A 26,096-nucleotide genomic window follows, 5' to 3' on the forward strand; every position below is an offset into this window, starting at 1 on the left:
TCGTCATTTAAATAATAACTTTAATCTTTGACAGCACATACCATAAATAACAGTTCATTATTGCCTTCTCTAACTGTTTCTTTACTTGGTTGTGGGTTGTAGTGCTTGTAGGACAGTGCAGGCGACAGCAAATCATTATTCAACAATGCAAAAAGAATAACACTAAGCAGTCCATCGACATCGTATATGATATTTCAGAGGGAAACAGGGGCTACTCAAAATCTTACAGTTAAATCCATTTTTTACACTGACAAAAACATTTCTCTTTTTCTTTTTTTTTTTACAGAAGATATGCCACAAATAAACAACACTTGTGAACTATGAAGCAGAGGTATGTACACGGGTCTGGACTATTTAACCTGACACGATAGGGAAACTATTTTGGTTTTTGACTCATCGACTCACTTCAGTTTAGCATGAACGGAAGGTGAATGAACCGTAAGGGAATCTATATCCACGTTATAACAGATCCATAATAACTTATTTCTTATGATAGAGAACATTTACATCTACGGAGCTATTGGATAAATACAGTTGAGTAAAGTCAGAGAGCTGCAAAAACAGATTTGGCCATGCATGTGTTGAGATTAAAATTCCAGTGCAAGCGGTAAAACAGGAACTGCATTGTACTAGTCGGGTATGGTAACTGATATCAGAAGTAAAAGTATGGAATGCAGGTGTGCGATCATGACTTCCCATCTGCACGCAAGCAGAATTTCACAGTGTAAACACTCACAACTGTTTCCTGAAACACTTACAGCGGAGAACAAGGCAATATGATTGGAGTAGGAGTCGGCCATGGCCTTCAGGAGGCTTCCTCTTCCAGTTCGTCGCTCATCTCAAGTCACGTTTCTCAGTGTCTCTCTCTCTCTCTCCCAATGAGAAGGCAACACTTCGCAGACACAGCATTTTTGGGTCAGAGGTCAACGCCTTTCACAAGCGCCGTCTCCAGCGTGATGGTGAACTCGTTCAGCGTGTGAAGGATGCGCGCGAGGGATTGAACGGCGGCACGGTCCCGCAGCAGAGCCCCCTCCTCGTATGTCCGTGCGGTCAGAGAACAGTCGGCCAGGAGGGGGAGCCATTGAGAGAGCAGGCGGTCCCTGAGGGGTCGAGAGGTCGGCGATTAAAGGACGTAAAACATTTTAAAAGATTAAAGTACTCACCTCACTCCCAAGCAGACAAACAGCTGAAACTTTCCCTCCTTTCCTATATTCCGGGAGCATGAGTTGATGGAGTTGACGTAATGACACAGCAATTGGCATGGAGGACTCTTCATCAGTTCAGCTCCATGCAAGTCTCCCATTTGTTCTGCCGTTTCCACGGAAACCACAGCTTTTTCTGCAGGACGATACAAAGAGTGTAAAAAAACATTGACTTTTCAATGAGGATATGACACGTTTACTCACCTACAAAGTCCCACACAAACACATTCCTCGAGAACAGCCGGTTGGGTTTCAACCCGTGAAGGAGGAACTTCTCCAGAGACAGGACCAGTCCTCCCTCTCCACACAACAAGACTGTCAAGTTTCCTCTCTGAGAAAAAAAGAAAAAAAAAAAACAGTTAATCACCACAAACTCCAACAGAAAATCCAAAAGAATTTCCAATACGGCGTCTTTGGATCAGTAGTTATTGAGAGCTCATGTGTATGACGGACAGTAGAGAAAGTCAATAAACCATTATGCCTGGACTTTTGGTTCTGAAAAACAGCCTAATCTGAGTGCATATATATTGTCATCCATAAACCACTATATTAGTAAATATAACATTTGTGTATCTTAAGTATGTTTGTGCTCAGGAGGGCACAAGGGAATATCAGATGTTGAGAATCCATTTTTTTGATTGACAGTCAGTAAAGGTAGTCAGGTAAGAAACTATTTTATACTGAATTATATTATACATTACGAGTTTAACTTCAAATAAAACTTGTTAAATGTTTTGTTTCTAGGACTTATTTTGTCATTTTAGTGAGTGTTTCTGTGTCAGAATAAAAATAAAAAAAACCTTGGCATATTCATATATTTAACTCTTGATTGACCATATATACATGCATTAAAATACACATTAAAAAATAAATAACCTTGGTGCAAGCTGTTTAAGTTCAGTGAACTTTCAGTAAACATAAAAAAAATACAATCTTGAGATGTGGAGATGGACCTTCATTTAAAATCCAATTTAATAAATAAGGAAACAAATTTAAGAAGCTTCGTCATTCCTAGGGTACCCAGAGAAAAGCCACATACACAAGAGTGGCCATTTTAATAAAAATAATTACTCGGAAACATGTTTGTATTGATGGATGCTGCTACTCAAATAACAATAGTAACTAGGGATTGGAATCAAACAAAAATCTTCAATACCAGTACTGATACTGATACTTCACTTAAAACACCAGTTCCTGAAGGAAACTTTTTTTCTATACTAGTTTTATGAGATAAAACAGAGCAGATAGAAAATGACATTACACATCAAGTTAAACTTTTTAGCTTTGGTAATTGTCCACCAATATCTTTTTTCTTGTAGAAATAAATGGTTAAAAATAATTTCCATAGCAAAACAAGTTAAAAAACAAATCTGATGTTCACTTTTTTTCACATTCCAATAACCAAGTTTTGATCCCGTCTTGGTATCAAAACATGGCACGGAAAATTGAAGCATGCTCCAAAACTATGTACTACCGAAAGATTTTGGTCAGTGCCACAAAAGAAGTGAAGTTCGATACCCAGTAACATTCCTGCAGAGATGCATCTGCAGCACACTCTTCCTCCCCAACTGAACTCCATCATCACACACACAATTAGCCCCACAATAATACTGACAGAATACAATGGAGACAAATTCTGTTACAATGGAAAAACACCAAAAAAACGATGATATGAATGTCTTTGGGTTAAGTTTTCCGGTTTTCTATTACTTTGAGACCCATTTCAGGAACGTTCAAATGATCTAGAAGTTTTTTAGGGTCACCATGAAGAAGCAGATAACCTCAGGCAGATTTGAAAACTAGAGCTTGTGTAGCGACTTTGTTCCATGTAAAGTGATCCCTCAGGTGAAAGAGAGTGTCGACAGAGAAGCTGTAAATGAGGCCCGTCCAGCAGAAGCAGAGCAACCAACCATGGTGAACACAAACCCAGCCGTCACAGTATCTCTCGAGATATTCTTCACTACTTGGTAGATTGTGAAAGTGTGTTTACCTCCTGCTCAGGTTTGTGGAAGTGCTTCACAAGGTTGTTCGCAGCCTCCCTCATGTCGTCATGAACCTCCCCGGACATCACGCCTGCCAGGAGAGAAACACGTGAGGAAGACACGGTGGAAAAGTGACACCAGGTTTAAGTCTTTACTAAAAAAAAAATGGGGCATGCATTGTGCAGAAGAATGTGTTCTTTGTCAATACGTACGACTGCGGTTGCTAAGGGACCCGAGCACAGCACGGACACTCTGAGAGGGAGAGGTCAACTCCGGAGGCGTTCCTGTCCATCTTCCAGCATCCTCCTCCCCGCCGGGCGACACCAGCTGACCGATTAGAACACGCTCCAAACTGCCATCGCCCACGCCTTTGCCGAGCCAGCGTCCACATGGGAACCTGCCGGCAAGAAGCCCACGATTAGATCTCTATTAATTGCTAACAGCTTGTTTGGCTGCAGAGAAGACGGGACATAAAAACGATGATTAACTTCTGTCTTACTTGTAGGTGTGTCCAGTGATCTCGTTGTACACCATCACACAGTCGACTAAACATTTAGCCAATAGCCCAGAGTTTTCCTGGCCCAGCTGAAGAGTACTCAGACGTCCAAGATTTGTACACTGAGAAAATTAAACGAAAAATGAAAATTTTCAATTAATCATATTTATGATCTGCACTGTAAAATGTCTATCAACGATTCTGAAGATTTAAGAGCAGATTTAATGAAAAATAATACAAATAATTAATATATAATATTAAATTCTTGTAAATGAACTCAAATTTAATACTTTTTATTTAACGTATTCATTAGAACAAGTTGCTTCTTGTTTTAACTTCCTTGTAATTTTAGTTTAGATAATGAAGTTAATCAAAATGATATGTTTTTGAAAACTGAGAATCCCAGCATGCACTGCAGGAATACATTTTTACATTAGACCTCGGTTTGTATATTGCTTTTTTTATGTGGGTGATGTAATGTGATGATATTGAATTGTTTCGGATGAGCAGCTTAAATAGAAATGTCTGCTCTCTAAAGGGGGTCTATTTGATTGTGAAATGTAACATTTTAAGTTTCCTTAGTTTTCTTTTTTTTTGTTGACATTTTCATGGATTTATTTATAGATTTCTATATGGACAAAGTATTTACACATTTACAAAACTTCATTTTTTTCTTTTTTACTTTATTCATGTATATCGTTGTTGTTTTTAAACAGATAAGCCATTTGTATTCTCAGAATGTACACCTGATTTAAATATACATAAATCCAAAACTTTATAGTTTTATTCAGCAAAAGTATTCAGTGGTAATTTCAATTGATTTAAGACCATATCAGATTTTGTTTTGCTTGATCTACAGCACTACCGTTTAAAAATAAGGATCCTTGTTGAAAATCAATTAAATCCATTCACTACATCCGCGGCCTGCGTGTACAAACCTGGAAGAAAATCTCCTGTGTGTTTTTAGGGATGTGTTTGACGCCAGAGTCCCCCATGTCTCCTGACACACACACCCAGGGGTTCACGGCTGCCATGGCAATGCTCAGCTTCTTCATGGGGATTATCACGATGCGGTAGGGAATACCTGCAGAGAGAAACGACATCCTGTCAGAGAAGACGTCTCTAATCACAAATTAGATTTCTAGTGAGATGTCTGAGAATATTTAAATGATACAAAGGGTAACTTTTAATAGAAGACGCCCCGCCCACACACACACTCCATGGCTAAGAGACATCATCTCCTGCCTCAAAATGTAAAAAATAACATTCTATCAAAAAATCCAGGAAACGTTTCATGAAACTTGGACCAGTTCCTAAAGTTATATAAGAAAACATTCAAACAGTAAATTCATGTAAATTGCAAATTATAGTGATAGAAGAGGGATTATTTAAATCGTTTTTCTTTTTCTCTATTATCATTATTATTATTATACATTTTTAAATATCTCATACTTCTTATATTTTCTCTATTGCTTCCGTTTTTGTAATCTATTGCTTTAGTATTTTCTTTGTTTTATATTTGACGATATCTCCTTCTTGTAGGTTTCTTTTGTTTTATTTATAAAAAGAAATACCTGCTAATGCTCAATAAAACTATTTTATTTAAAAAAAAGAAGGGATAATTTAACCCATTATTTACATTTAAATGTTGTACATTTTGTTGTGCTTGGTTTGAATTTATTATTTCCAGGTGATGGACAATTCATCATTCCATACCATCAATAAAAAACAAATATTAAAAAATAAAAATGGACAGCCTTGTTCCCCTAACATTCCCGCCATTGAGTGACGCACGGCGGGGAATTGAGGGAGAGCAGGATTTTAAATGGGGTTCTGAGAGTGACAGGTTAGAGTCGGATAGAGGACGAATAAAGATCAGGATAAGTTCGGAAAAGCTGGATGCTAATTTTTGTCAGCCTGAGAATCCTCAAAGATCCAGCGTTTGATGACTCCAGACCGGAGTTAAAGGAGTTTAAGGGCACTGCTCGTGCAACTACAGCCACATAACACAAGTCCCGCTGCAGAGAGGTTATGTTTTTATTTGTCTTTCATAAGTAGATGTACATGTGAAAACTATTTGTAGAACTTTCATTATATTTATATAAACTGAAACTATATTGTTGAATTCAGGTTCTGCAGATCATTAGTAGAGCAGTATGGCTACATAAGGACAGACAGTTAATGACTGTGGAACTAAGACTCACTGATGGTGGCGAAGGTTCTGGTGAAGCACAGGTAATCCACAGTGTTGAGCGAGAGCAGGTGGAATAAAAACTGCTCTCGTTCTTCCTCACAAAGCAGGAATGCGTGAGGTTTGTAGAGCTGCCTGCGTTACAGCAAATAAATACAATTTTAACGTCAAACATTTGGTTTTATTGATCACGTCCAACTTTTCAGAAGAAGTTCTGACCTGAGCAGCTCCTGGTTTGAGAGCAGCTCTTTTAAATGCTGTGACAGCATTTTCTTCTCCAGTGCCAAACTGATCCAGGCATGAGCCTGTCCCACCTCCGACAGACCTTCACTCATCGTCTGGATGAACCTGACAAAATCAAACGTAAAGATTAATTCTGTGAGAAGGTTACACGGAGTCACACAAGCAACGCTACCTCATATCTTTAACTATTGAACCACGCAGCAGGAAAGCACCTTCATCCAGAGCTCCTTGTTCAGAACCTTAAGACAAACAAAAATTAACATCACAGCAGAATTGATTTAATTATAAACACAATAAACTAATATTTTCTGACCTGGAGACTCAGGTGGTGGTTCAACCTTGGCCTGGGCTGCCTGGTAGTGAAGCAGATGAGACCAGAGCGCAGACTTCCCCTGTTCAGATCAGAACAATTATGAACATATGTTTGTGAATTTGACGGGCTTTAAATATGGTGAGTCAGATCTGACCTGCTTCAGCTGCAGCCCGTGTCCCCAGGTTCTCTCCAGTAGGTCACACAGGCCGTAGATGAGTGTGTTTTCCTGCAGGCCGGTGATGTTGGCCTCTCCCTGACCCGGTTCCACACTCTCCTTCCCCATCCTCTCCATCAGCATCCTTTTAGTCTACACAACAACGTGACAACATGGGTTTATTTTTGTGTTTTTTTTTTTTTTATAAAACAATGGCAGCAGGCGCTCGTACCTTCAGGCGACACTCGTTCAGAAGCCCGTGAACAAACTCCCGGTGAGTCTGCGCGACCACTTGAGGCGACGGGTCGAGAAGCTTCATCTGACGAAGGCTTTTCCGTGAAAGTGCATGTTTCTGTCAAACGATCCAGTTAAAAGACGAGAATAAAGCGTGTTTGATTCAATGGTTTCAAAAATTGTACCTGTCTCTGCTCACTCTCCGCTCCTGTGTGCTCGGCCGACATTTTGGGATCCGACCTTCTTGATGCTGTGACACGACTTGTCCTCCTGTTTAAACAAAGACATCAATATAATTAAGTATTCAGCTTATAAACAATAGTTATTAAGGCTTGTATTGGGTAGTGAAAACTTCCTATTCATCTCTGATTGTTTTTTTTTCAGTCACTAATTGTTCTTTAATTTATTTTTAATTTACTTTTAACTGTGTGTCTGGTATTAATTTATTTTATTTCATCATCATTATTATGTTCCTATTCATGAGTCTACCGAATTGAATTCATAAAGCATAATCATAGAAATATCTTATGTATAAAGCATTATAAGGACATTCAAAAAACATTGTAACACATTTATCAGGCTTTATAGAAGATTTCATGATGGATTATAATCATGTATGGCAACTTAATACAAGTAGTATAATCGGTGAACTTAAATAGCTTGAGGTAAAGTTTTTCGAAACATGTTCAAATTATGAATAAACCAAAATAATATGTTATTTATAATGAATTATAGAGTATTGATACTTTTCAATAAGATATTACTTTATTCATCCAGCAGTGGGGAAATTTGATTTGTCAAAGCAGCAAGGAATACATATTAGATTAAACATACCGCGAAAAAAACACTTGACATAATAATAACAATAATAATTACAACAATAATGATAACAAATTATGATAAAATATTACAATGTGGCAATATATAGTAGTAGTGCAAAAAAACCCAGTTATGTTTAAAACAAAACATGAATTATATTACATTTAGTTAACTTAATGTAATAGTTTCTTAGTCCACCAATTATTAAATAATATACCTTGTTATAAGTTCCTACGAATCATTATAAACCATCACAACATCTCCAACAAAGCCTTGTTTATGCTTTAAAATATATATAGTCTTATAAATCCCCTGTTTTCTTTGAGTAATTAATTACATGTGATTCATGCATTGAATTCCCAAACCTTTCACAAGGCAACTATTTACAGTAGGAGAGCCTCCAAAAATATTCAGGCCACAAGTGACTGAGATCTGAAGCAGCAGTTCACTTGAGCAGATTCCAGAAAATGCTCTCAGCAAACTGTGACTCAATTTCAGCAGCTGTTTGGTCATTTTTATTTCTGGAATCCAATTTGAATGGTTGTGTTACTAAGTCATATATATATATATATATATATATATATATATTTATTACAAAGACTAAATGCAGACAACTAACAAAATAAGAATGAACTATTTAGTTTGAACTAGTTATTCACTTGTTCGCCAATGAGATTTATCACTGCAACAGATTTTTAGTTTTGTAAGATGCAATAACACTATAACATTCCTTTGTACTCCTACTATTAAAAAAAGCAATCGGTTGCAACAAAAGCATCTGCTCAACAACCTGAATGTGAAGCTACGGTTTTAAAGATGAAAACAGAAGGACGTCTGTGCTTAGTGTTTTTTCATCAATATTTATTTGTTTTAATTCTCAAAGGGTTAACTTGTTCCAAATTGAGCATTGTCATTTTCTTAAAAAATTCACCGAATTAAACGGTTACATACATGTTAGTTAAATTGTTAGTTGTCAATAAAAACATGAGCTTAATTCATTGTCTATTAGTTACAGCAGAGAAAAAAAGCACATTGTTATAAAATACATCCAACTACTCACTTTCCCAGCACAACATAAAAAATTCAAACTTACTTGTTTGTGTTTTGTCCTTGAACGAGCACATCAGCTTGAAGTTTAGGAAAGTATCCCGGCTGGTGCCGACCTTGGCCGATCTTCATGTCCAGCAGGTGAGGATGGATTGCCGTGTGGTCGGCCTTCAGCAGCCTGTGCTCGATCACCTGGGCTGCAGAGGCAAATTTAAGATATGAATGGTAGGATTTAAGGCTCTGATAAGAATCCTAGCAGAGGCTGAGATAGTAAAAGGAATTCACAAACACAGAAGAAACCACACGGCTTCCTCTCTTCCTCGTACTTTGTCACCAGGCTTGATTATATCCCATCAATGTTGGCTATAAAATAGATTCTTAACAGTCTGCTACAAAAATCCCCTCATAAAAATCCTCTTAATTTTATTCAAAACTGAGTGAAAATGTCCAGCAACATAATCACCAGTTAAATCCAGACAGTTGGACAGATGGCGGCAGAAGCTGACAAATCCCAACACCCACATGCATTTTGTCACCTTCATATACAGGATAGCATGTTAAGATTGATTTACACTGATGCTAGGAATCTGGAATATGTCTACGGTTAATCAGTTCAAACAACTGTAATATTATTAAAAAATGTATATTAAATGACTTGATACATTGGAATATGGTAGAGAAAGCTTCAGTCAGTTGTAAATTCAGACTACAGAGAAGTCAGGGGAATATCAAATGTTTTTATCATCATGAATCCAGACAGATGGCAACAGAAGCTGCACATTCCCACTTGCACCTCAATTCCATAACTCAACACACATTGCATTTGAGGGTGTGAAGGTTGTGAATTTCTTGAGTGCCAACATAAAAAAAACAGCTGTCAGTAGAACACACACCATTTACCAACAGACAAAAGATCATGTGTCATTTTCTACCACCAAACAACTGTACCATCGTGGGTTGAAGACAGCAGTTTAATTTGGTTGTATTTATGTTAATCATGGCTGAAGAACTTAAGAGTCCCTTTTAAGCTTCCATGAAGAGAAACAGACACAGAACCCTTCCATTATTATGTTAAAAAACATTTTTTTAATAGCAGGGTCTTTTTTTACAATAAGTAACATTTTGACATCATTTCTCATTTTAACTTTTTTCTGTAACGATCGGTTTGAACAGCCATGACTCGTGTAATAAAACTCTCTAACCATTAGTTTAACTACATCACGTTGTCTGTACGACCTTCCTGAAGAGTCAGTGAGTCACATGACCACCAAAGTTCTTTATAGCAGTGGGTCTGACACATCTCTTCATATGAAGTACTGATCTCAAAAGGAAGATAAACCAGGAGATTTAAAGCGTTGCAGTTACACTAATTAGACACACGGGGTCGCCAGAAATAACCTTTCTAAACTTACAAATTGTCACTTTAATGGGAAAAGGCTTCTTGCGATTTAAGGTGTTTCAGAGAGGATTACCAGAGGCATTGCCTCGTAAGTATACAAGTATGATTTCTGAAATTAAGACTAAAGTGTATAGATAGTTAAAACAATCACCTGACTCGGACAGAACAGTGCATTTCTTGTAAATGCTTTTGCCAGAATCCTCCTGCTCCGTTTCATACAGGCGTTCTCTCCCCAGGCGGCTGTCGAATAACTGCTGCAGTGGTTCTCTGTCAGCCCAGCGAGCGATCACCTTCCCATCGATGAAAGACGAGAACATGGAGGTCTCCAGGAACCGTGACAGGAACAGCAGGTGGGCAGTCGGCTGCGCTGACAGGAAGGAGCCCTGGAACGACGCAAAATTATGAGCGAAAAAGAGTATTATTAAAAAGTGTTATTGAGATGTAAGCTTTAACTACCTTGTCAAAGTTAAAGGTTCCCTCTCGGTTGCTGAGCCAGGAGTCTAGATCCAGAGCGCTGTGTATCACAAAGTCTTCGTACCTGCCGAACATGGCGGTAAAGCGAGCAGCAAAAACCTCCCTCAGCTGGATGTTCAACTTGGCAGCCCTCACGTCCCCGTCCTCCTCCACGCCGCCCCCCGGCGTCTTCTCTCCGGCTGCCGTCTTCCCTCCACACCTGCGAGCTAAAGCCTGGAGCCTCTCCAGCACCGCCAACTCCTCGCCCCCCAGGTTACCGTTCCTTCGGTCCTCCATCAAGTCCTCCAGGACCAGGCTGTTTAGTGGAGGAGGCGTAATGTCGGACTTCGTGGCCTCGCCTCCCGTCGGAGGAACTCCGAAACATAAGAGGATCTCGCTCAGTTCCTGGATCAACTCCGTCTTGTCTGGAAACGTAGGAAGACCCTCCGGGGCCTCCACACAGTGGTTGTCAATATCCACAAGACACAGATTCGCCTGTAAAGGATTAAGAACATGAGTAAAATCCCAAATCTTGTTTGTCATGATCCTGAAGACCACAGTGCGACCGAAACATCCAATTAAGATACGAGACAAAGATTTCTGCTCTTTCTATTACTCCGCGATGAAATCAGCATGTGGAGGATTATATAAGGAATTACTGTTATCGGTGAATGAAGAAGGTTCGGCCACAGATTTATCATCGCATTAGTGGAACCCACAAAAAGTGCTGAGCGAACGGAGCTCAGATGTCTCTGTGAAGCAGCAACAGCACGACCTTCAACAGCGACCCCGACCTGTCAGTTTAAATCCACCGGGGAGTATCGGAGATGAACAGAGTAGACTTCTACAGCCTACTCAGCTTTCACCATGGAAATGTCCTGAAACTTAACTCTTTGTTCACTGGAGGGATTTAGATGTGAGCAGCAAGAAAGCTTTAAAATGCAGAGCAGGAGCTCAAAGAATAGAAGTTGAGGTTCAGATAAGGAATCTTGCCGTGAAGGTCATCACCAAAGAAAACTCAAACACCCATAATGTACTGCAGCAGCTGAAGCTCTTTAGGCATTGATTTTGAAAAAAAACCCAACGACTTGAAAGTGCCGTGTGGGTTTTGAAATATCAAAAGCAAAATAACATTTTTATTCTAAATAACAATAAGAATCGGTATTTCTTCCGTGACCAAATTCTGATGACATTGACACTTTCTTTTCTTTTCATTAGACTTGTCAATATTTAGTAATAATTTAAATAAAAATGGTAATGATAATACAAAAATAAAATGCACTGACGCCAAACATCTTGCAAAAAAAACCCATTGGTCAATGAGTCTAGAATTTAAAAAATTACTTTCTGTAGGAAATATCCTTTCAGTTCATTTAAGGTGTCGACCATGAAATATTAACTGTTCCTCATCTCTAACATATTTTGTACTCTGGTTAAAAGTAAATACATTTTTCTATTGATGACTATAAAGGATGAGCTAATATGCGGAGTACTGTGTATTTAGATTAAAAGAAAGATCACAAAATAAAAATTCAAATCATTTTAGAAAAGTTAGAAAAAAGGAATAACGGCAGTCTTCAAATGCTTAAGAGGAAAAACGTCTTAAGACACATATTGTCCGAGATTTATTTAGAATTTATATGATTGTTTTCCCGCTGCCTCTGACCTAAGTCATAAGTTGGGGCAGGTGATGTTGAAAACAGTTTGAGAACATTATCAGATAAAAATGCAGAGAGACATAGGGAGGGAAGAGAGGTCGGACAAATGTGTTTCCTGAGGTAAATCAGTACACGCTAAAACATTCAACAACTTTTTTTGTATTTGGGGTGAACTAGTCCTTAGAAGGTTAAGAAATCAATCACAACTATAAAAAATGTGGATTTATCTTGCATTTTTATAAACTTGACTCCATGACTTCCATGGAAAACTAACTTGGAAAATTATGTAGCACCTTCAAAAAGAATAGAGAATTACTCATTTGCATTCATTAATAATCTAGGCCCAATAAACTTCCAGAGGCTACTTTCTTCTTTCTGGGGCAGGGAAGCTTCAAAGAGACGGTGAAGCAGAATAAAACGATCCTGAATGTGGGATTACAGTTGAAAGGGGAGCCGCTCCGTGGTAATGAAATGACGAGGTGTGACAGGCGGGAGGAGGAACAATCATGCATGTAAGACAAGGCAGTGAGACAAAGGATCTTTGAATTAAAATTTAAACATCTTTTATGTTAATATTAACGACTACATTTGAACTGAATCATGGATTTAATGGTCGTACCTCGTGGGGTAAATGGAGGGCAGACCTCTGAGCTCCGTCTCTGCGCTGGATTCCTATAAAAAACGGCACAGGTGCTTCCAGGAGATGGTGTAGAGGAGCAGAAATGATGGGCAGGTAGATGTGTTGCCACTGGAAAGGGAACAGCAGGGTGGTGACCCCCTCCGCCACCGTCATCAAACGCTGGTAGTCTGTGTGAAACAAGAGGTGAGGTGTGGCTTAAAAACAACAACATCAAAAAGAGGACTTACCATGAGAGCAGAGCAGGATCTGAGTCTCCAGCAGAGCACAGGTGAGCAGCTGAACCATGTTGTCCACACCGAGCAGAGAGAAGGCTTCACCGAGAGGGAACTCCCCGAGCGGAAGCTCCCCTGGTCCGGGCCTCTGGCACAGGATCGGTCCCTGAACACCGTGAAACCTTAATGACCTTCCTGGAGGAGGCAAGGGCACCTCGTACAGGATGTTGTGGATGTAGCTCTCCAGAGGCAGGGGCGGGGCCGACTGCGACGTCACGGCCTGATGCAGCTGGGACAGGAACTGTCGAGCGGCTTGAAGGAACGGCAGAGGGGTGAGCAGACACAGGGCCTTGGACACGTACAGCGTGTCGTGAGCGGGGTCGAAGAAGCTCGCGCAACCCAGGCAGCTGGAACCAACGGACTCGGCGTCCGACTCGTCCAAGCTGCTCACGAGCGAGTCCATGCTGGAGGTGGACGGAGAGGAGGCGGAAGAGGAGGCGGAGGAGGAAGGCGAGGAGGAGGAGGTAGAGGAGGAGGAGTGGTGTTCCACATGGTGCATCTGGCAGAGAGTCCGCATGGCCGTGATGATCTGAGGACTGGTCACCTCCTCGTAGTAAGTGTGGACGAAGCCGTACGAGCGACTTCCATCGTCAAAGCCGACGGTGAAGGAGTGAAACATGGAGTCCAGGCTGTCAGCTTGAGTGCGGAAGGAGAGACCTCTTGGCATACAGAGCTGAGGATGACAAGGGAAAACATGTAACTCAAGTTTCAGGGTACTGAGTTTAGGTGCTGTGTAAAGGTGCATTTTGAAAAAAATGACTGTATTTTTCTGAATTAAGAAATACATCATTTAAATAATTTCAGTTTTATCTATTTATAGAAAATGAAAGGTATTTTATTCTGAAAAATGACTGGATTTTCTCAGACTACAGGGCAACTAATTTGAAAAGCTAACTCACCAATAAGTCTCTCATCATGATGATGTTTTGAAGTAATTACTTTAGTCTAAAATCTTGGCAATCAAGAGGTTATGAGAGCCAAGTCCATTATGACGTAATAATGGCTTCACTCCTCCAATCTAGCTTCCAACAAAGAGTCCCTTGGAGGTCGAGACTTCCAGGATTGAGGACGCATGGTGACACAACTCAATGATTGACCAATCAAAGCAAAGTGGCTGTGGTTACGGTAAACAAGATGTGATCAGAAAAACGAGTCATTTTCAGTGGGAAATGAAGAGAGTTTTGTACAAACAGACACATACTGATGAGTACAATAGAGTCAAACATCTATTTAAGAGACTTATATCAACATATAATTTGCATTTTAAAACTGTTTCAGTTGTATCTATAAATAGAGACTGAAATGCGTTTTATTTTCCTTATAAATAAATATTACTTATTATTATTAAATATAACTAACTTAGTTATTTTGATAAAACACTTGTCTATCTCTGACTAAAAGAACACATAATATAAGATTTTCAGATGTTTTTTATTTTTAATTACTGGATTTTATCTGCCTTAAAAGTCAAGATATATTTTTAACTCGCAGATGTCATCGTCTCGGGTCACCTCTATATTTGACCTCCCTTTGGGGGCTTCCAAAAATGTAATGTCATAGTGAGTTGTCTTTTTTATTAATAGCTCTCATAAATGTTAGGTAATTTGTGTTTCTTGTTTTGCCACAAAAATACATTCAAAATCTGATTTTTATTGTAAAGGAAAGCAATACTTAACCACCTCAAATGCAAGTCCATGTCATGACCAATTCTAAATCTAAACTTGGTCCTGAAAGTTAGATTACATTATGGAAAAGCAGTATACAAGTACAAGGTATCACCTGAACATTTGATTTGATTATTTCACCACCAATTATTTTTTGTAACTTGTTGTAATCGGTTACATGCGTCAATATTTAGAGGAATATAACCTGAAAATCTTACCATATTGACGACATCTTTGTTGAAGGGGTTTCTCTCCGTGTTTTCTGGGTAATGCACGAGAACGCTCGACTTGAAGGAGCGTCGAAGGGGGCTCTGTTCCAACCCCTCGCCTGCAGCACACAAAAACGAGAGCGATGTCAGTAAAAAATGTGGTGTCAAGATGTGACACAGGCTTCTCCCGTGATTCATGACAAAGCAATGACAGCAATTGTACCGTTATCGTGTTGTTACCAGTGAGGCCGTGGCACCTGGAGAGGTTATGTAACTGCAGAGTAACTGCTGGACGAGCAGTAAAATATCCATAATGATACAGCATATAAACATGCTTTTTCTCATTTCTCTGTGTAATTTAGTGCAATATATTCTTTAGTTAGAAATGATAAAATATGTGCAATACCCATTTTATAAATAGATGATTTATGTTGAGTTTTTATCAACAGCTCTGGCAGCCTCGGAGTGCTGCGTCAGCTTCCACCACCCGTCACCGTCAGGGAGTGTGAAGAGTGGTGGTTAAAAACCATGCTCCGGATTTAGAGCCCTATTAATCAACCGACAGAACCCGATACTAGTCACTCGGGTTTATTTATTGTCCTCCTCCTCGCTACCTTCCGCAGAAAGGTGGAATAGACAGACAGGGAACATAGACAGGATGTCTGGAAAGTAAATAAAGAGACAAAATAGAAAAGAGACGTGTTTTCAGAAGAGGATCTGAATGATCTGAATTGCTAAGAAAGCTTCAGTGCCAGGTTTGTCCTAATGAATTTTAGCAATACGTTAATAAAAAAACGAATTTTTTAAGACTAAATGTTGGTGTTGAGTTATCAAAGAGAGGAGCTGCGTCAGACGTCCTGTGAAAGTGAAGAAAAGCAGCCTCGTCTTGGAAATAATCTGACGCCGAAGAGCCATTTTCAGATAAAAGGTTGTGACGTGAAGGTTTCCTGAACCGGTTATCAGTCCATTAGGTGGTCGCAGCAATCTTTACTTTTGAAACATTCATGAGTCTTCTGTTCTGTACGGACAAAAGCTTTAAGAGAGAACATAAAACTGTGTTTAAAATTTATATTTTTAAACTACCCTTCAATCCAGAAATATTTATATATGTTCCACGTCTTCACCATTTTAAAAAAAAACACTTAAATCTGTCATAACCTGAATCAACAGGTAGAGTTTCCCTAAAAATGAAAATGAATTAAAACGATCACAGTAATCCCTGATGTGATCCTCCTTAATGTTCCATCATCCATAAAACAGGAGCCTTTTAGCCCGGCTGAGAGACCGGCAATTAAGCCGGTCACCGATCATGTCAGGGCGAGTGGATCAGACAGTAAAACTGCGGTAATTACCAACTTGAGGGAAGTTAGTTTTCTTCGGTTCGCACAGTTGAAATGTTGCCGTCACGGATGAGTGGCTGTTTAGTCACATCAGTAAAAAGTAATCAGTTATTTTATAGTTCCCCTGCTTGTTGAGGAGTGAAATGAAGGAAGTATTCACAAAACACAAATTCAATTTCTGTTGCTCAGTCATTTAAAATCGTTAAAAGTGAAAATTCTTATTTCTCTCAATTTTCTTCTCACCCTCATGTCGTCTATGGGCTGGGATTTTTTTCACAGTAATCCATTCCTTCTTGAATGTCCATACAAATCACTCGCCTTCATCCAAAAAGACACTAAAAGCATCCCAAGAGAAATCTTTTAACAAGCTTAAAATATAGACTTGTTTTATTTTTTTTTGTAAAAATTTCTCATGTTGAGGTTTCAATACAAGATGGACATTACAGACGAGCAGTATGGACGTATTTGGATGTTTTTAAGTGTCTTTTCGGATGATGATGACCTTCATATGGACATTCGGTGCTTGAAGAAAGTCCGAAATAACTCCCAAAACTCACAGATTACTCGGAAATAATACCAACCCTTAGTTGAGTGATTAGAAAATTACAATGTTTGAATTTTGGGTGAACTTTTAAATTATTTCATTTAAAAATAAAATAAAACAATCTAATAATTGAGGAGAAAAACTCATCAAAACCACTTTAACTAAAAGGCAGTCTCTCAGATAATTCTGTTTCTCCTCATGTCAAGAAGGATCAGTGGCTGCTAGACATTGGTCCACGGTCTCTCCTGCGTCCACTGATGTCATCGCCCTGTGACCATCATCTCTCCTGAAGCCTCGGCCCATCTACATTCCAACAGACAACGTCATGCGAAATTAATCCGGCTGCAGGACACACAGTGGTGTCCATTCAGAGGCCAACAAGAGCAGATTGTGTCCCGGTCGGTATTCACTAATTGCACAACACAACAACGGTAACACACAAATAGATCTCACACTGAAAAGAGCAACACACAGACAGACAGAAAAAAAAACATTGTTAGCTTGACTGCATCTTGAAAAGGAAAAACAAAAGAGGAAAAATCCCTTGAAAGGAGCAGAGCTTGGCTGCTGCAGCAACTAGAAGATGACCTGCTGTTACATAAGCAGATTGGTGGAAATACAACCCAGCAGTGCCGGTGCTCTGCGGGGAGCCAGCTTTTAAAGTCCACCCTGGTCATTTAGTAATCTAGAGCGTGTCACACAGCAGGATAATGTGTATCCTTCTTGCCTAACATGTGACAAACTACGAGGCCGGCACCATTGTTTAAAGAGACGTAATGCTTTTTCCACAGGTCCAGATATTGTCACAGGAAGACAACGAGAACATGTCATTAAAAAAGGGTTAATGACAGATCCAGATGTTATCAGTAAAGCACAGAACAAATAAATGAACCACGAAAAAAAATACCCTTGACAGGAGCATCACTACGCCTCCATTACCGTAGCAACCATCTCATCCATCAACACAACAGCATCTTCATCATCTCCGCTGCCTTTATCGAAGAAAAAGGATGCGTGATTTCATATTTACGAAGCCAACCGACCATTACGAGAAAATGTGACGTAGATACTACTAAACTGTCATTTACACACCAGCCCTGACAGAACACACTCATGTTGATCTCGGGCCTCATCAATAATACATTTAACTGACACTGAAACAAAAGGCAACACGACAAATGTTAATATTTAGTTTAAGAACCACCTGCTCTTTGTGAAACACATAATCACTCAGGAAAAATAAATATATATAACATATTTGTGGTCAAGATATTCCCAGAATAGAGGATGAGTTGCAGAAAAAAGCAATTTGATTTTTTTTTTTTTTTTATCAAATAGGGATTTAAAAACGTGCCTCTATACAGTCTTAGCATGTGAAATGGATCAATATTTTTGTAATAGTAATATTTAAAAAGGTTCTGCTGCGTGTTGTCAACAGAGACGTCGTAAAATGGATGACAGCTAACATGCTAATTTGACTTTTTGATGGCGTTCTCCGCTATTTTAACTCGGGGTTTTTGTCGACAGGTATCGGGGGATTATCGAGCGTCTCACCTGCTCCAGGATCCGGCTCCAGGCCCGTCTCCGTGTCCACTCCACACACCACGAAATAGTGGGCGAAGCGGCAAGAAGCCGAGCCCGTCGCCGCGGTTCCGTTCATCGTCGACGCGTTCACGGTCAAGAGAGCTTGGCGGACTTTCTACTCCTCGCGGCGCTGGACCAACATTCTCTGGCGGGGATTATTCACGAACAACAAGCTCTCTCTCGTCCTCCTGTGATCCTCGCTGGAGCTTCGGTGCTGCACTCGCTGATCCCACCGGCTGGTGCTGAAGAAGAACCGGATGACACGACTGTGGTCATCCCGTTTGCTGGCGGTGGGAGGAGGAGGAGGAGGGAGACAAAAGACTTGAACGCATCATCACCAATGGAAGAACGGATTCATTTTGCAGGAATTTATCATCACTAGCTACGTCGGAATGAAAATAAATCGTTAAAATCAATATGCTTTTGCTGATTTTATTTTATCAATCGTTTACATTCAAAGATGAGGATCAACTACTATAAAACAGTCACTAATGGATAAGTTCAAAAAAAAAATTGTTTATGTAATTTCAAGTAAAATAAAACGTTTTTCAAAAACTCAATGAATACTCCAGATTAGTATAAATGACTTCTAAGATCATGTGTTTAATGAATATACTGCTCACATGACACACATAAGCACAAAACACATGGAATGCTCTCATTAAGTTAGTAAATGATCATATGTATATGACGATGATCACATAATGGATCATAAAACATATTTAAAGACAGCATTATTTAAAATAAATAATCAATATAAAAAAAATGCAAATATGAAATAAATATTCTGTTTCGTGAAAGTATTAAAAGAAGGGGCAGGAAAAAATAAAATAAGAACTGTTTCTCTCTCTGATCTTTTTTTCAATACATATATTGTCTAAATTGTGTTATTGCAGCTAAATTAGATTGTAGCTATGTCTATGTTTTTAAAAGTCTGATGTACAGTATATAGATCAAAAATGACATCTGACTGAAAGTGTACAAACCTTGGCAGTACAGGTTTTTTTTATTCTCAATTGGCATTAATAATTGACAAACTAGTTTTTTTTTGTTTTCTCTGAATACAAATAAAGATGTTATGTGCACCAAGCTCAGTCATCTTTGGGGTAAAAATAGCTTTATTGTGTCTCAACTGTCTGACCTGACCTACAGCAGCAACATCCTGGTGAGTTTCTCCTCCATTTTTGATTCATTTTCCTACTAAGGAAACAAACACTGAATTGTAGTTCCTGCTGATAGATTGGTTATCCATCCATGGTGTCTTTCCCCTCAGTTGGATTAGCTAGATTAACTTCAGCCCCATGCAAATTTATACAAATGCAAATAAATAGATGCAACGCATATTGAAGACGTTTAACAAAAGACAAATTAGTCTAAAAAAGATTGCACCAATTTTCTTGCCTCAGTTTTATATCTAGGTTTACACCAGATGTCAGAAGAATATTTTTGTGTCTATAATCAGAAAACATGTGTATTGACAGAAGAGATTTGAGGAATTATTCAGTGTATTACGATGCAACTAAATAAGTACATTTTCAGATGAATAGTAAAGAGCAGCTTAGAGTCCAGGAGTCAGTGCCAGTGGGGGTCGAAGCAGTGTTAATAGGATGTACAGCAGATGGGAGGAAACCGTTCTTGATGGTTGCAGTCAAAGGTCAGAAGCGCTGGCATAAATCCTATTTTCATGCCTCAGAATCATCTTAAAGGTACAAATCATGGAGAGATATAAGATGAAACAAGGACAGCCTGCCCGAGCTGTATACTACACAGTGATTAGGATTTGAACGTTAACGAAAAACCTTATTAGACTTTCTGCTTATAAAAAAGGAGAAAATGGATGTATGGCAGTAATTTATTGAAACCCTCCTCAAACCAGCGTCATAGAAAATGACTTTTCTGATAAACCTTATTGCCTGAGAGACTATCAAAGATTTGGCTTTAACAACATCCGGGTCAAACATTGATCATCTGCTGCACTTCTAGTCCCTATAGGTGTCAAAAATAACTTTCAAACAAAATCATGAATGCCATAACTGATCATGCAAATTAAAGGTAGAAGATTTCAAACATTCCACTCGATAAGTAAATTGGCTTTCACATGTCAACAAGATCACAGCAACAGTCCTTCAGGTAAGAAGGTTAATCTATTCTCTATTTATATTGAAAAAAAATGGGAAAAAAATTCACATTATATTACACATTGTCACGAACATAAAGCTACATTTCTACTCTACTTTAATAAATATTCCCTGCACAGACTTCCTTTTTCCTTTGGAACTTCCTCCAGATTCCAGGTGTTCCCCATCCAGCTCAAGGATACAATCAAAACCAAGAAGATTCTTGAGAAAGAACGTCCACACTTCCTGCACCACGTGGATTGTGTTTCATGTAGAAATCTTTTTTTTTTCTTAGATAAAATCATTAGTAAGCTTTGACGAAGGTCAATGCTAAGCTAAAAACATACTTTTATCATTATTTTTTAAGGCATGCTTGGGTCTGCAGCATTAAACCTGGACACTTTTATTCAGTCAAAATAACATAAAATAATTCATGTTAAATATTTAAGCTACGCTTCGTCTATATTTGAAACTTAATGGACAAACTAAAACCCTTTAAATGCTAGAAAGGTTTCGTCTTAAATATTTGGCAGTGCAATTTATTTGACCAGGAGCTTTGTGTAAACTTTATAAGGCATCTATAATCCACATTTATAATAATATAAATATTACTGTGTTAAAACAGAAAAGGTGTGAGGGTGAATAAATATTCATAGAACAATGGGTCAATAAATGGAAGAGGGTGGAAGAGTAAAAGAAGTCAATGGTGAATGAGAATAATTTGCCAGGTTCACATTTGTCAAACTAAATAGAAGCAAAAACTCTACGTCAAGACTCGAGCCACTTGACTCTGAATGTCTTTGTCGGGATGTGAAAGCAGCTTGATCAGTCTGCTGTGGAGTTCCGAGGAGTCATCCAACATGACTCGGAAGACAGAATCCAGCTTCTGCCTCAGCTCATCGGCCACCTGGGCAGATGGGGTCCAGGCCTTCAGGTTCCCGGCAAAGGACAGGAGCCGGGAAAGCACAGAAGGCGCCGTGTTTAAGTCAAACAGCAGCAAGACGGAAGCTGGTGCCTTGTGGAGAAAATAAAAAGGAAAGAATATCCATCAATTTAGGTCTTGCTTGTCACATATATCGCCACATACAGTGCTGCTTTGAAAAGCAGATAAGATACATTTATTACAGTTTTTTTTATTTTCCAAACTTTAGCTCCTTGTATGGATGAATGTGTGGCCTCAGGTGAGTTTTGTAACCATCAATCTTTTTCAGGCGCAAGAATCATTTACTAAAATCGTTTCTGATTTTAATCCTAAAAACATTATAACTAGCATGTTAGACGTACTAAAGACAACGTAATGAATTATAGCACTTTTACCTGTGCCTGAACAATATCGTCCATCATGTCTGGATTGGAGGACAAATTCAACAAAAGTTTCAAAGACTGGATCTGAAAGAGAAAAACAATGTAACATACTTCTGAACAAAAACCTGGGCAAAGTGCAGCCGTGGGGTCTGTAAATATTAAACTGATCATTAAGATGGCTAACTGACCACTTTAACTTGCATATCTGTAGTAATCGTTAACGGTTTAACTCAAAATAGAACTCTTTAGAGTACCCTGCTCTATGCAAAAGCTCTCTTTTAAGAAGCTGAAGAAAAGCGAGAAAAGTAATCGTATAAAATGGATTCACAGAAACTGAAAAAATTCTTTCTCTTATTTTCATCATAGCACAATTTTATTTTTCCCCATTTTATATTTATTATGTTATTTTCTGTCTCATCAGATGTAAGCTCCTTTTCTTTGTCCCGCCTTTCTTTTGGCTAGATGGCCTCTCAGTTACAGTGTATAATGTAGCTCCTTAAGTAATATCTTCTAAACACAGTCCACTTATATGGCAGCTTCAAGCGTTAAGATCACCTGTAATGTCTCATTGCTCACAACAAGCAGAGAGAGCAGGAGTGTTATGGATTTCTTCAGCAGGTGCTGATGGTCGTCCGTGACTGCCAGGTTTGTCAGAAGTCTTAAAGCACTGAGTTGAAGATCCGAGTTCACAGGCGACATCTCGATCAACTCAAGCACTTGCGACACATACATCTGCAAAGAAAAGTGACAAGTCAGAGAACACCTACATACAAAGAAACTACTCGAGAAAAGATGTTTACCTTGATGCACTCCTGGTTCAGGATGTTCATGCATAAATTATTTAGAGCATTTAAACACTGCACTCTGACATCTGCGGCAGGGTCGGACAGGAAACTGGCAATGATGGGAATTCCTTCAAATTCTCTGATAAGGTTCTGTGGAATCAAGGAAATAAAGAGTAAATCACAGGTCCATTAATGACTCAATTTAATTATTTTGAAAGTACCTGATTTACAGTGAAAGCAGAAGCATTTCCTAACGTTAAGAGAATTTGGCATCTCTGCTGTGCACTGCTGCTCGACTGCAGACACGAAAGTAACATTCGCAAGTGTTGTGGTTCCAGGTTTCCAGCTGACTGGTGAACCACCTGACCTATGGGTCAACAAGCAGTGAGTATATGATGAAGTGTACAAACACTACAGAACACCACAGACAAATATTTGAGTTAGAAAGCAAACTAAATACGTCAGTTTAAAACCACTCATCAAGTAAATAGACTCCTGGCAATATGCAAATAGTTTAAGCTAACCTCTTTATTTATCAACAGTTACAGGTTCAACTGAATGAATGACGTCACCTGATGCAACACCAACGCTGTCCTGGTCAACAGGTCGGCGACAAACTACATCCAATCCGGACACTTTGGCCACCAGGCTCCCAGGCTGAACTGTTGCCTCACTTCTTTGGCTGCCACTTTCCCTGCTGGTCACATCTTTCTTGTTTTTCTTAAAACTTTCGCCACTCAAAAGCTTGTAAATCCCGTACGAGGCTCCAGCTCCAGCTACCAAACCTAGCACCGCTTTCATGTTACCGAGCTTTGCGGCAACATTACCGTCACCCATGCTTGCTAGTCTTTAGCCGGATGCCTTTAAAGTTACTCCAGAAATATCTACTAGAAAGTTAGCTGACAAAAGCTTCAGCGTGGCAAGTCAGCGATCCAAACACAACATGCTACTCCATTATGTACTCGAAACAAGTTGTCAACAACCGAGCGCTGCTGGTCTAGCTCGAAGTGGCCGACCATAACTATTCCTGCGTTACGAGGTGGTATCATTTTTTATTTGGTAAACATTAAATAATAATATCGAGAACCCGTCTATAAGAAAATGTTAGTTTCCCGTTTTATCTACACTGTGTAAGGATATGTTTAATTGTATTCCTTTACAATTTTAGGAAAGTCCTGTATTTTATGAAATAGTCTTTGACTGCCCAACATCAACAATCGACTTGTTTCCTGGCAACGATAAACGATCGCTCACGGATGATTTGACTTTAATGGAGCATTATTGCATAAGTATACGAATTAACATAAGTATACGAAATAAAGCACTTATAGTAATCTTAAGAAAATATAAGGTTGAAACCGAATTTTTGAGGATAATTATAACGACACGTAAAAAACGATTCACATTTACTTGAATAATCTTCCATAACGGTAAAAAGAAAATAATAATTGTGAACGTACATGAAAATAAATAGATATGTTGTACAAATGTAATACTTTTTTCAGAAACAAATTCAAATTCATTCATCTCACAAACCCCTGTAATGCGATAGCTTAATAGATATGATTATTTTGTGCATTTTCAAACATATGGAGGACATTAAAAATAAAAAACATAGTGACATCCTTAAACCTTTCGAGCATTTTCTAAAATAACCACCACGTGGCGCACTGTTCCAGTTGTTGAGTTTTACAGCTGCGTCATTGGCTTCCCTGCATGTGACAATAAATAAGAAGATTTTCGGCAATTAAAAAGGACTTAAATGATTAGTAATGGAAATCTTCTGCCAAGGAGATGATTTAAAAGAAATGCATTAATGTCTAGCTTGCCTCTTGGGTGGTGTTATAATGGAGTTTCCATTCATGATAAAACAATAAAAGCACTGCATTTGGCTTTGGACTTAGATTCTATCTCAGCAATAAAGACATTAAAACTCGGAAAGAAAGTCTGATCCAAAAATGAGTTTATATCTGTCCTGAATCTGGCGTTAGTTTCTGTCTCTTGTAAATTTTAAGGTGCAATAATGGAATTTTTTCTTTCTCCAATTTCCATTAAAATAATTTGAAATGCACAAGAGCAAGAATCCAAAAGTAAAATAGACATCGAGCTTCTACTTTCTTCTTCCCAGTGACTTCACTGCTGGACAGTAGAAGTGGTCCTTGGACAGCAACTAAAACAAAGATGATTAAAAAAGCATTACTAGTCAGAGTTGTAATGAATTCTTAATTCGTTGTTTATTTTATCTAAAAAGTAAGTCATTAGAAAATACTTACCTCATGCTTGAAAATCTTAGACCACATGGTGCCTGTTTACTGATTCATACACCAAACCTAACTTGACAAATTATCCTAGTATATATTTTATTGATTTTGTTTTTTTATTTTTTAAGCACTTTGTGACCTTGGTCTGGAAAAGCGCTCTTCAAATATAACTTACTTACTTAATAAAATAAGCAACAGTAGGTAACAGAAGGCCAGACAAGTAAACACACTAAAGTTGCTGCTCTATATTAACAGCCTTTGTTTGGACACACAGGATGAACCATCAACACTGGAAAGAAGAAAATTGAAATGTATTTTTTATGTGTCAAACCAAATAAATCAATCCTGTTCAAGTGAAACAATAGGAGAAACTTTTGTACTTAAGGAGGTTGAGATCCTTCAACATGATCAACCCACTTATTTTATTATTTTCACTACCCTCCATGACCTGTCATTCTTCATCTGCTTCTGTTAAGGATGCAGGTGGCTTGGATTAGTGTCAACATATTCTCTGTCATCATGCAAGCTGCTCTATTGGACTTCATCCTAACTTTTTACTATTTCCTGTGTTTCTCAAAGATAACATTCCCATTGTCTTTGTTTCGTTCAGACATTTAATATGTTATTTTCTGTGGGTTTTTTTTAAGGTTCAGACTGAAAAATATATTGATTTCATTTTTGAACATTTTCACTTGGGGCTTCCTTGCTCAGCAGCATCATCAGGATTAAGTAGGAATTTCAGTAGATGTTACTATCAGATTCAAATTTAGGTTGAAAGATCGTGAGATGTATTTTATTCATTAAGGACAAAATATGCTGACATTACTCTGAGGTGTGGTCAATTTTCTGCATATACTGGCAAAAATGGAACTTGGCTCATAATCCACGCTTGGAGAGATCCTGCTGAAAGATTTCATATCGGAAAAATCTTGCAAAATCTCCAACAGCATGTTAAGAGTCTGCCAACAGAGGGTTGGGGAGGACAGATGACTCTTGGTTGTCATGGACACTAGGAATGAATAGAAATGAAACATTTGGTAGAAATCCCACTGTTTAATAAACTATAAAGAAATTCCCAGCACATCATAACTGGCCTCCTCTTCATCTCTTTGATTGACAGAATTTAAGTCAAATGCAGATTTCATTTTCAGACTTAGAGCCTCCATGATTCATGTTTTCCAAAA

General features: G+C 38.6%; 2 protein-coding genes across 2 annotated transcripts; both read right to left on the reverse strand.

Annotated features, from left to right (window-relative positions):
- Window positions 1-5: 5 nt before the first annotated feature.
- LOC148073725 (DENN domain-containing protein 5B-like) lies at window positions 6-18,689 on the reverse strand. The gene is made up of 21 exons (XM_087796736.1): window positions 18,415-18,689; window positions 14,986-15,095; window positions 13,059-13,776; window positions 12,811-12,998; window positions 10,537-11,028; window positions 10,232-10,463; window positions 8,728-8,878; window positions 7,001-7,085; window positions 6,814-6,933; window positions 6,582-6,734; window positions 6,428-6,506; window positions 6,287-6,353; window positions 6,091-6,219; window positions 5,885-6,006; window positions 4,619-4,764; window positions 3,684-3,802; window positions 3,397-3,581; window positions 3,193-3,275; window positions 1,407-1,533; window positions 1,164-1,338; window positions 6-1,100 (listed from the first exon to the last, which is right to left on the reverse strand). The coding sequence occupies exons 1-21, from the start codon at window positions 18,518-18,520 to the stop codon at window positions 917-919; spliced, it is 3,771 nt and encodes a 1,256-aa protein (XP_087652862.1). The 5' UTR covers window positions 18,521-18,689; the 3' UTR covers window positions 6-916.
- Window positions 18,690-20,282: 1,593 nt separating this feature from the next.
- On the reverse strand, window positions 20,283-23,620 carry armc10 (armadillo repeat containing 10). The gene is made up of 6 exons (XM_087797117.1): window positions 23,224-23,620; window positions 22,873-23,018; window positions 22,667-22,801; window positions 22,422-22,598; window positions 21,879-21,950; window positions 20,283-21,576 (listed from the first exon to the last, which is right to left on the reverse strand). Exons 1-6 carry the CDS (start codon window positions 23,486-23,488, stop codon window positions 21,325-21,327), a joined length of 1,047 nt encoding a protein of 348 aa, XP_087653243.1. The 5' UTR covers window positions 23,489-23,620; the 3' UTR covers window positions 20,283-21,324.
- Window positions 23,621-26,096: the final 2,476 nt, after the last annotated feature.

Source organism: Callionymus lyra, chromosome 8 (genome assembly GCF_982586985.1).
Source record: "Callionymus lyra chromosome 8, fCalLyr1.hap1.1, whole genome shotgun sequence".
Taxonomy (NCBI): domain Eukaryota; kingdom Metazoa; phylum Chordata; class Actinopteri; order Syngnathiformes; family Callionymidae; genus Callionymus; species Callionymus lyra.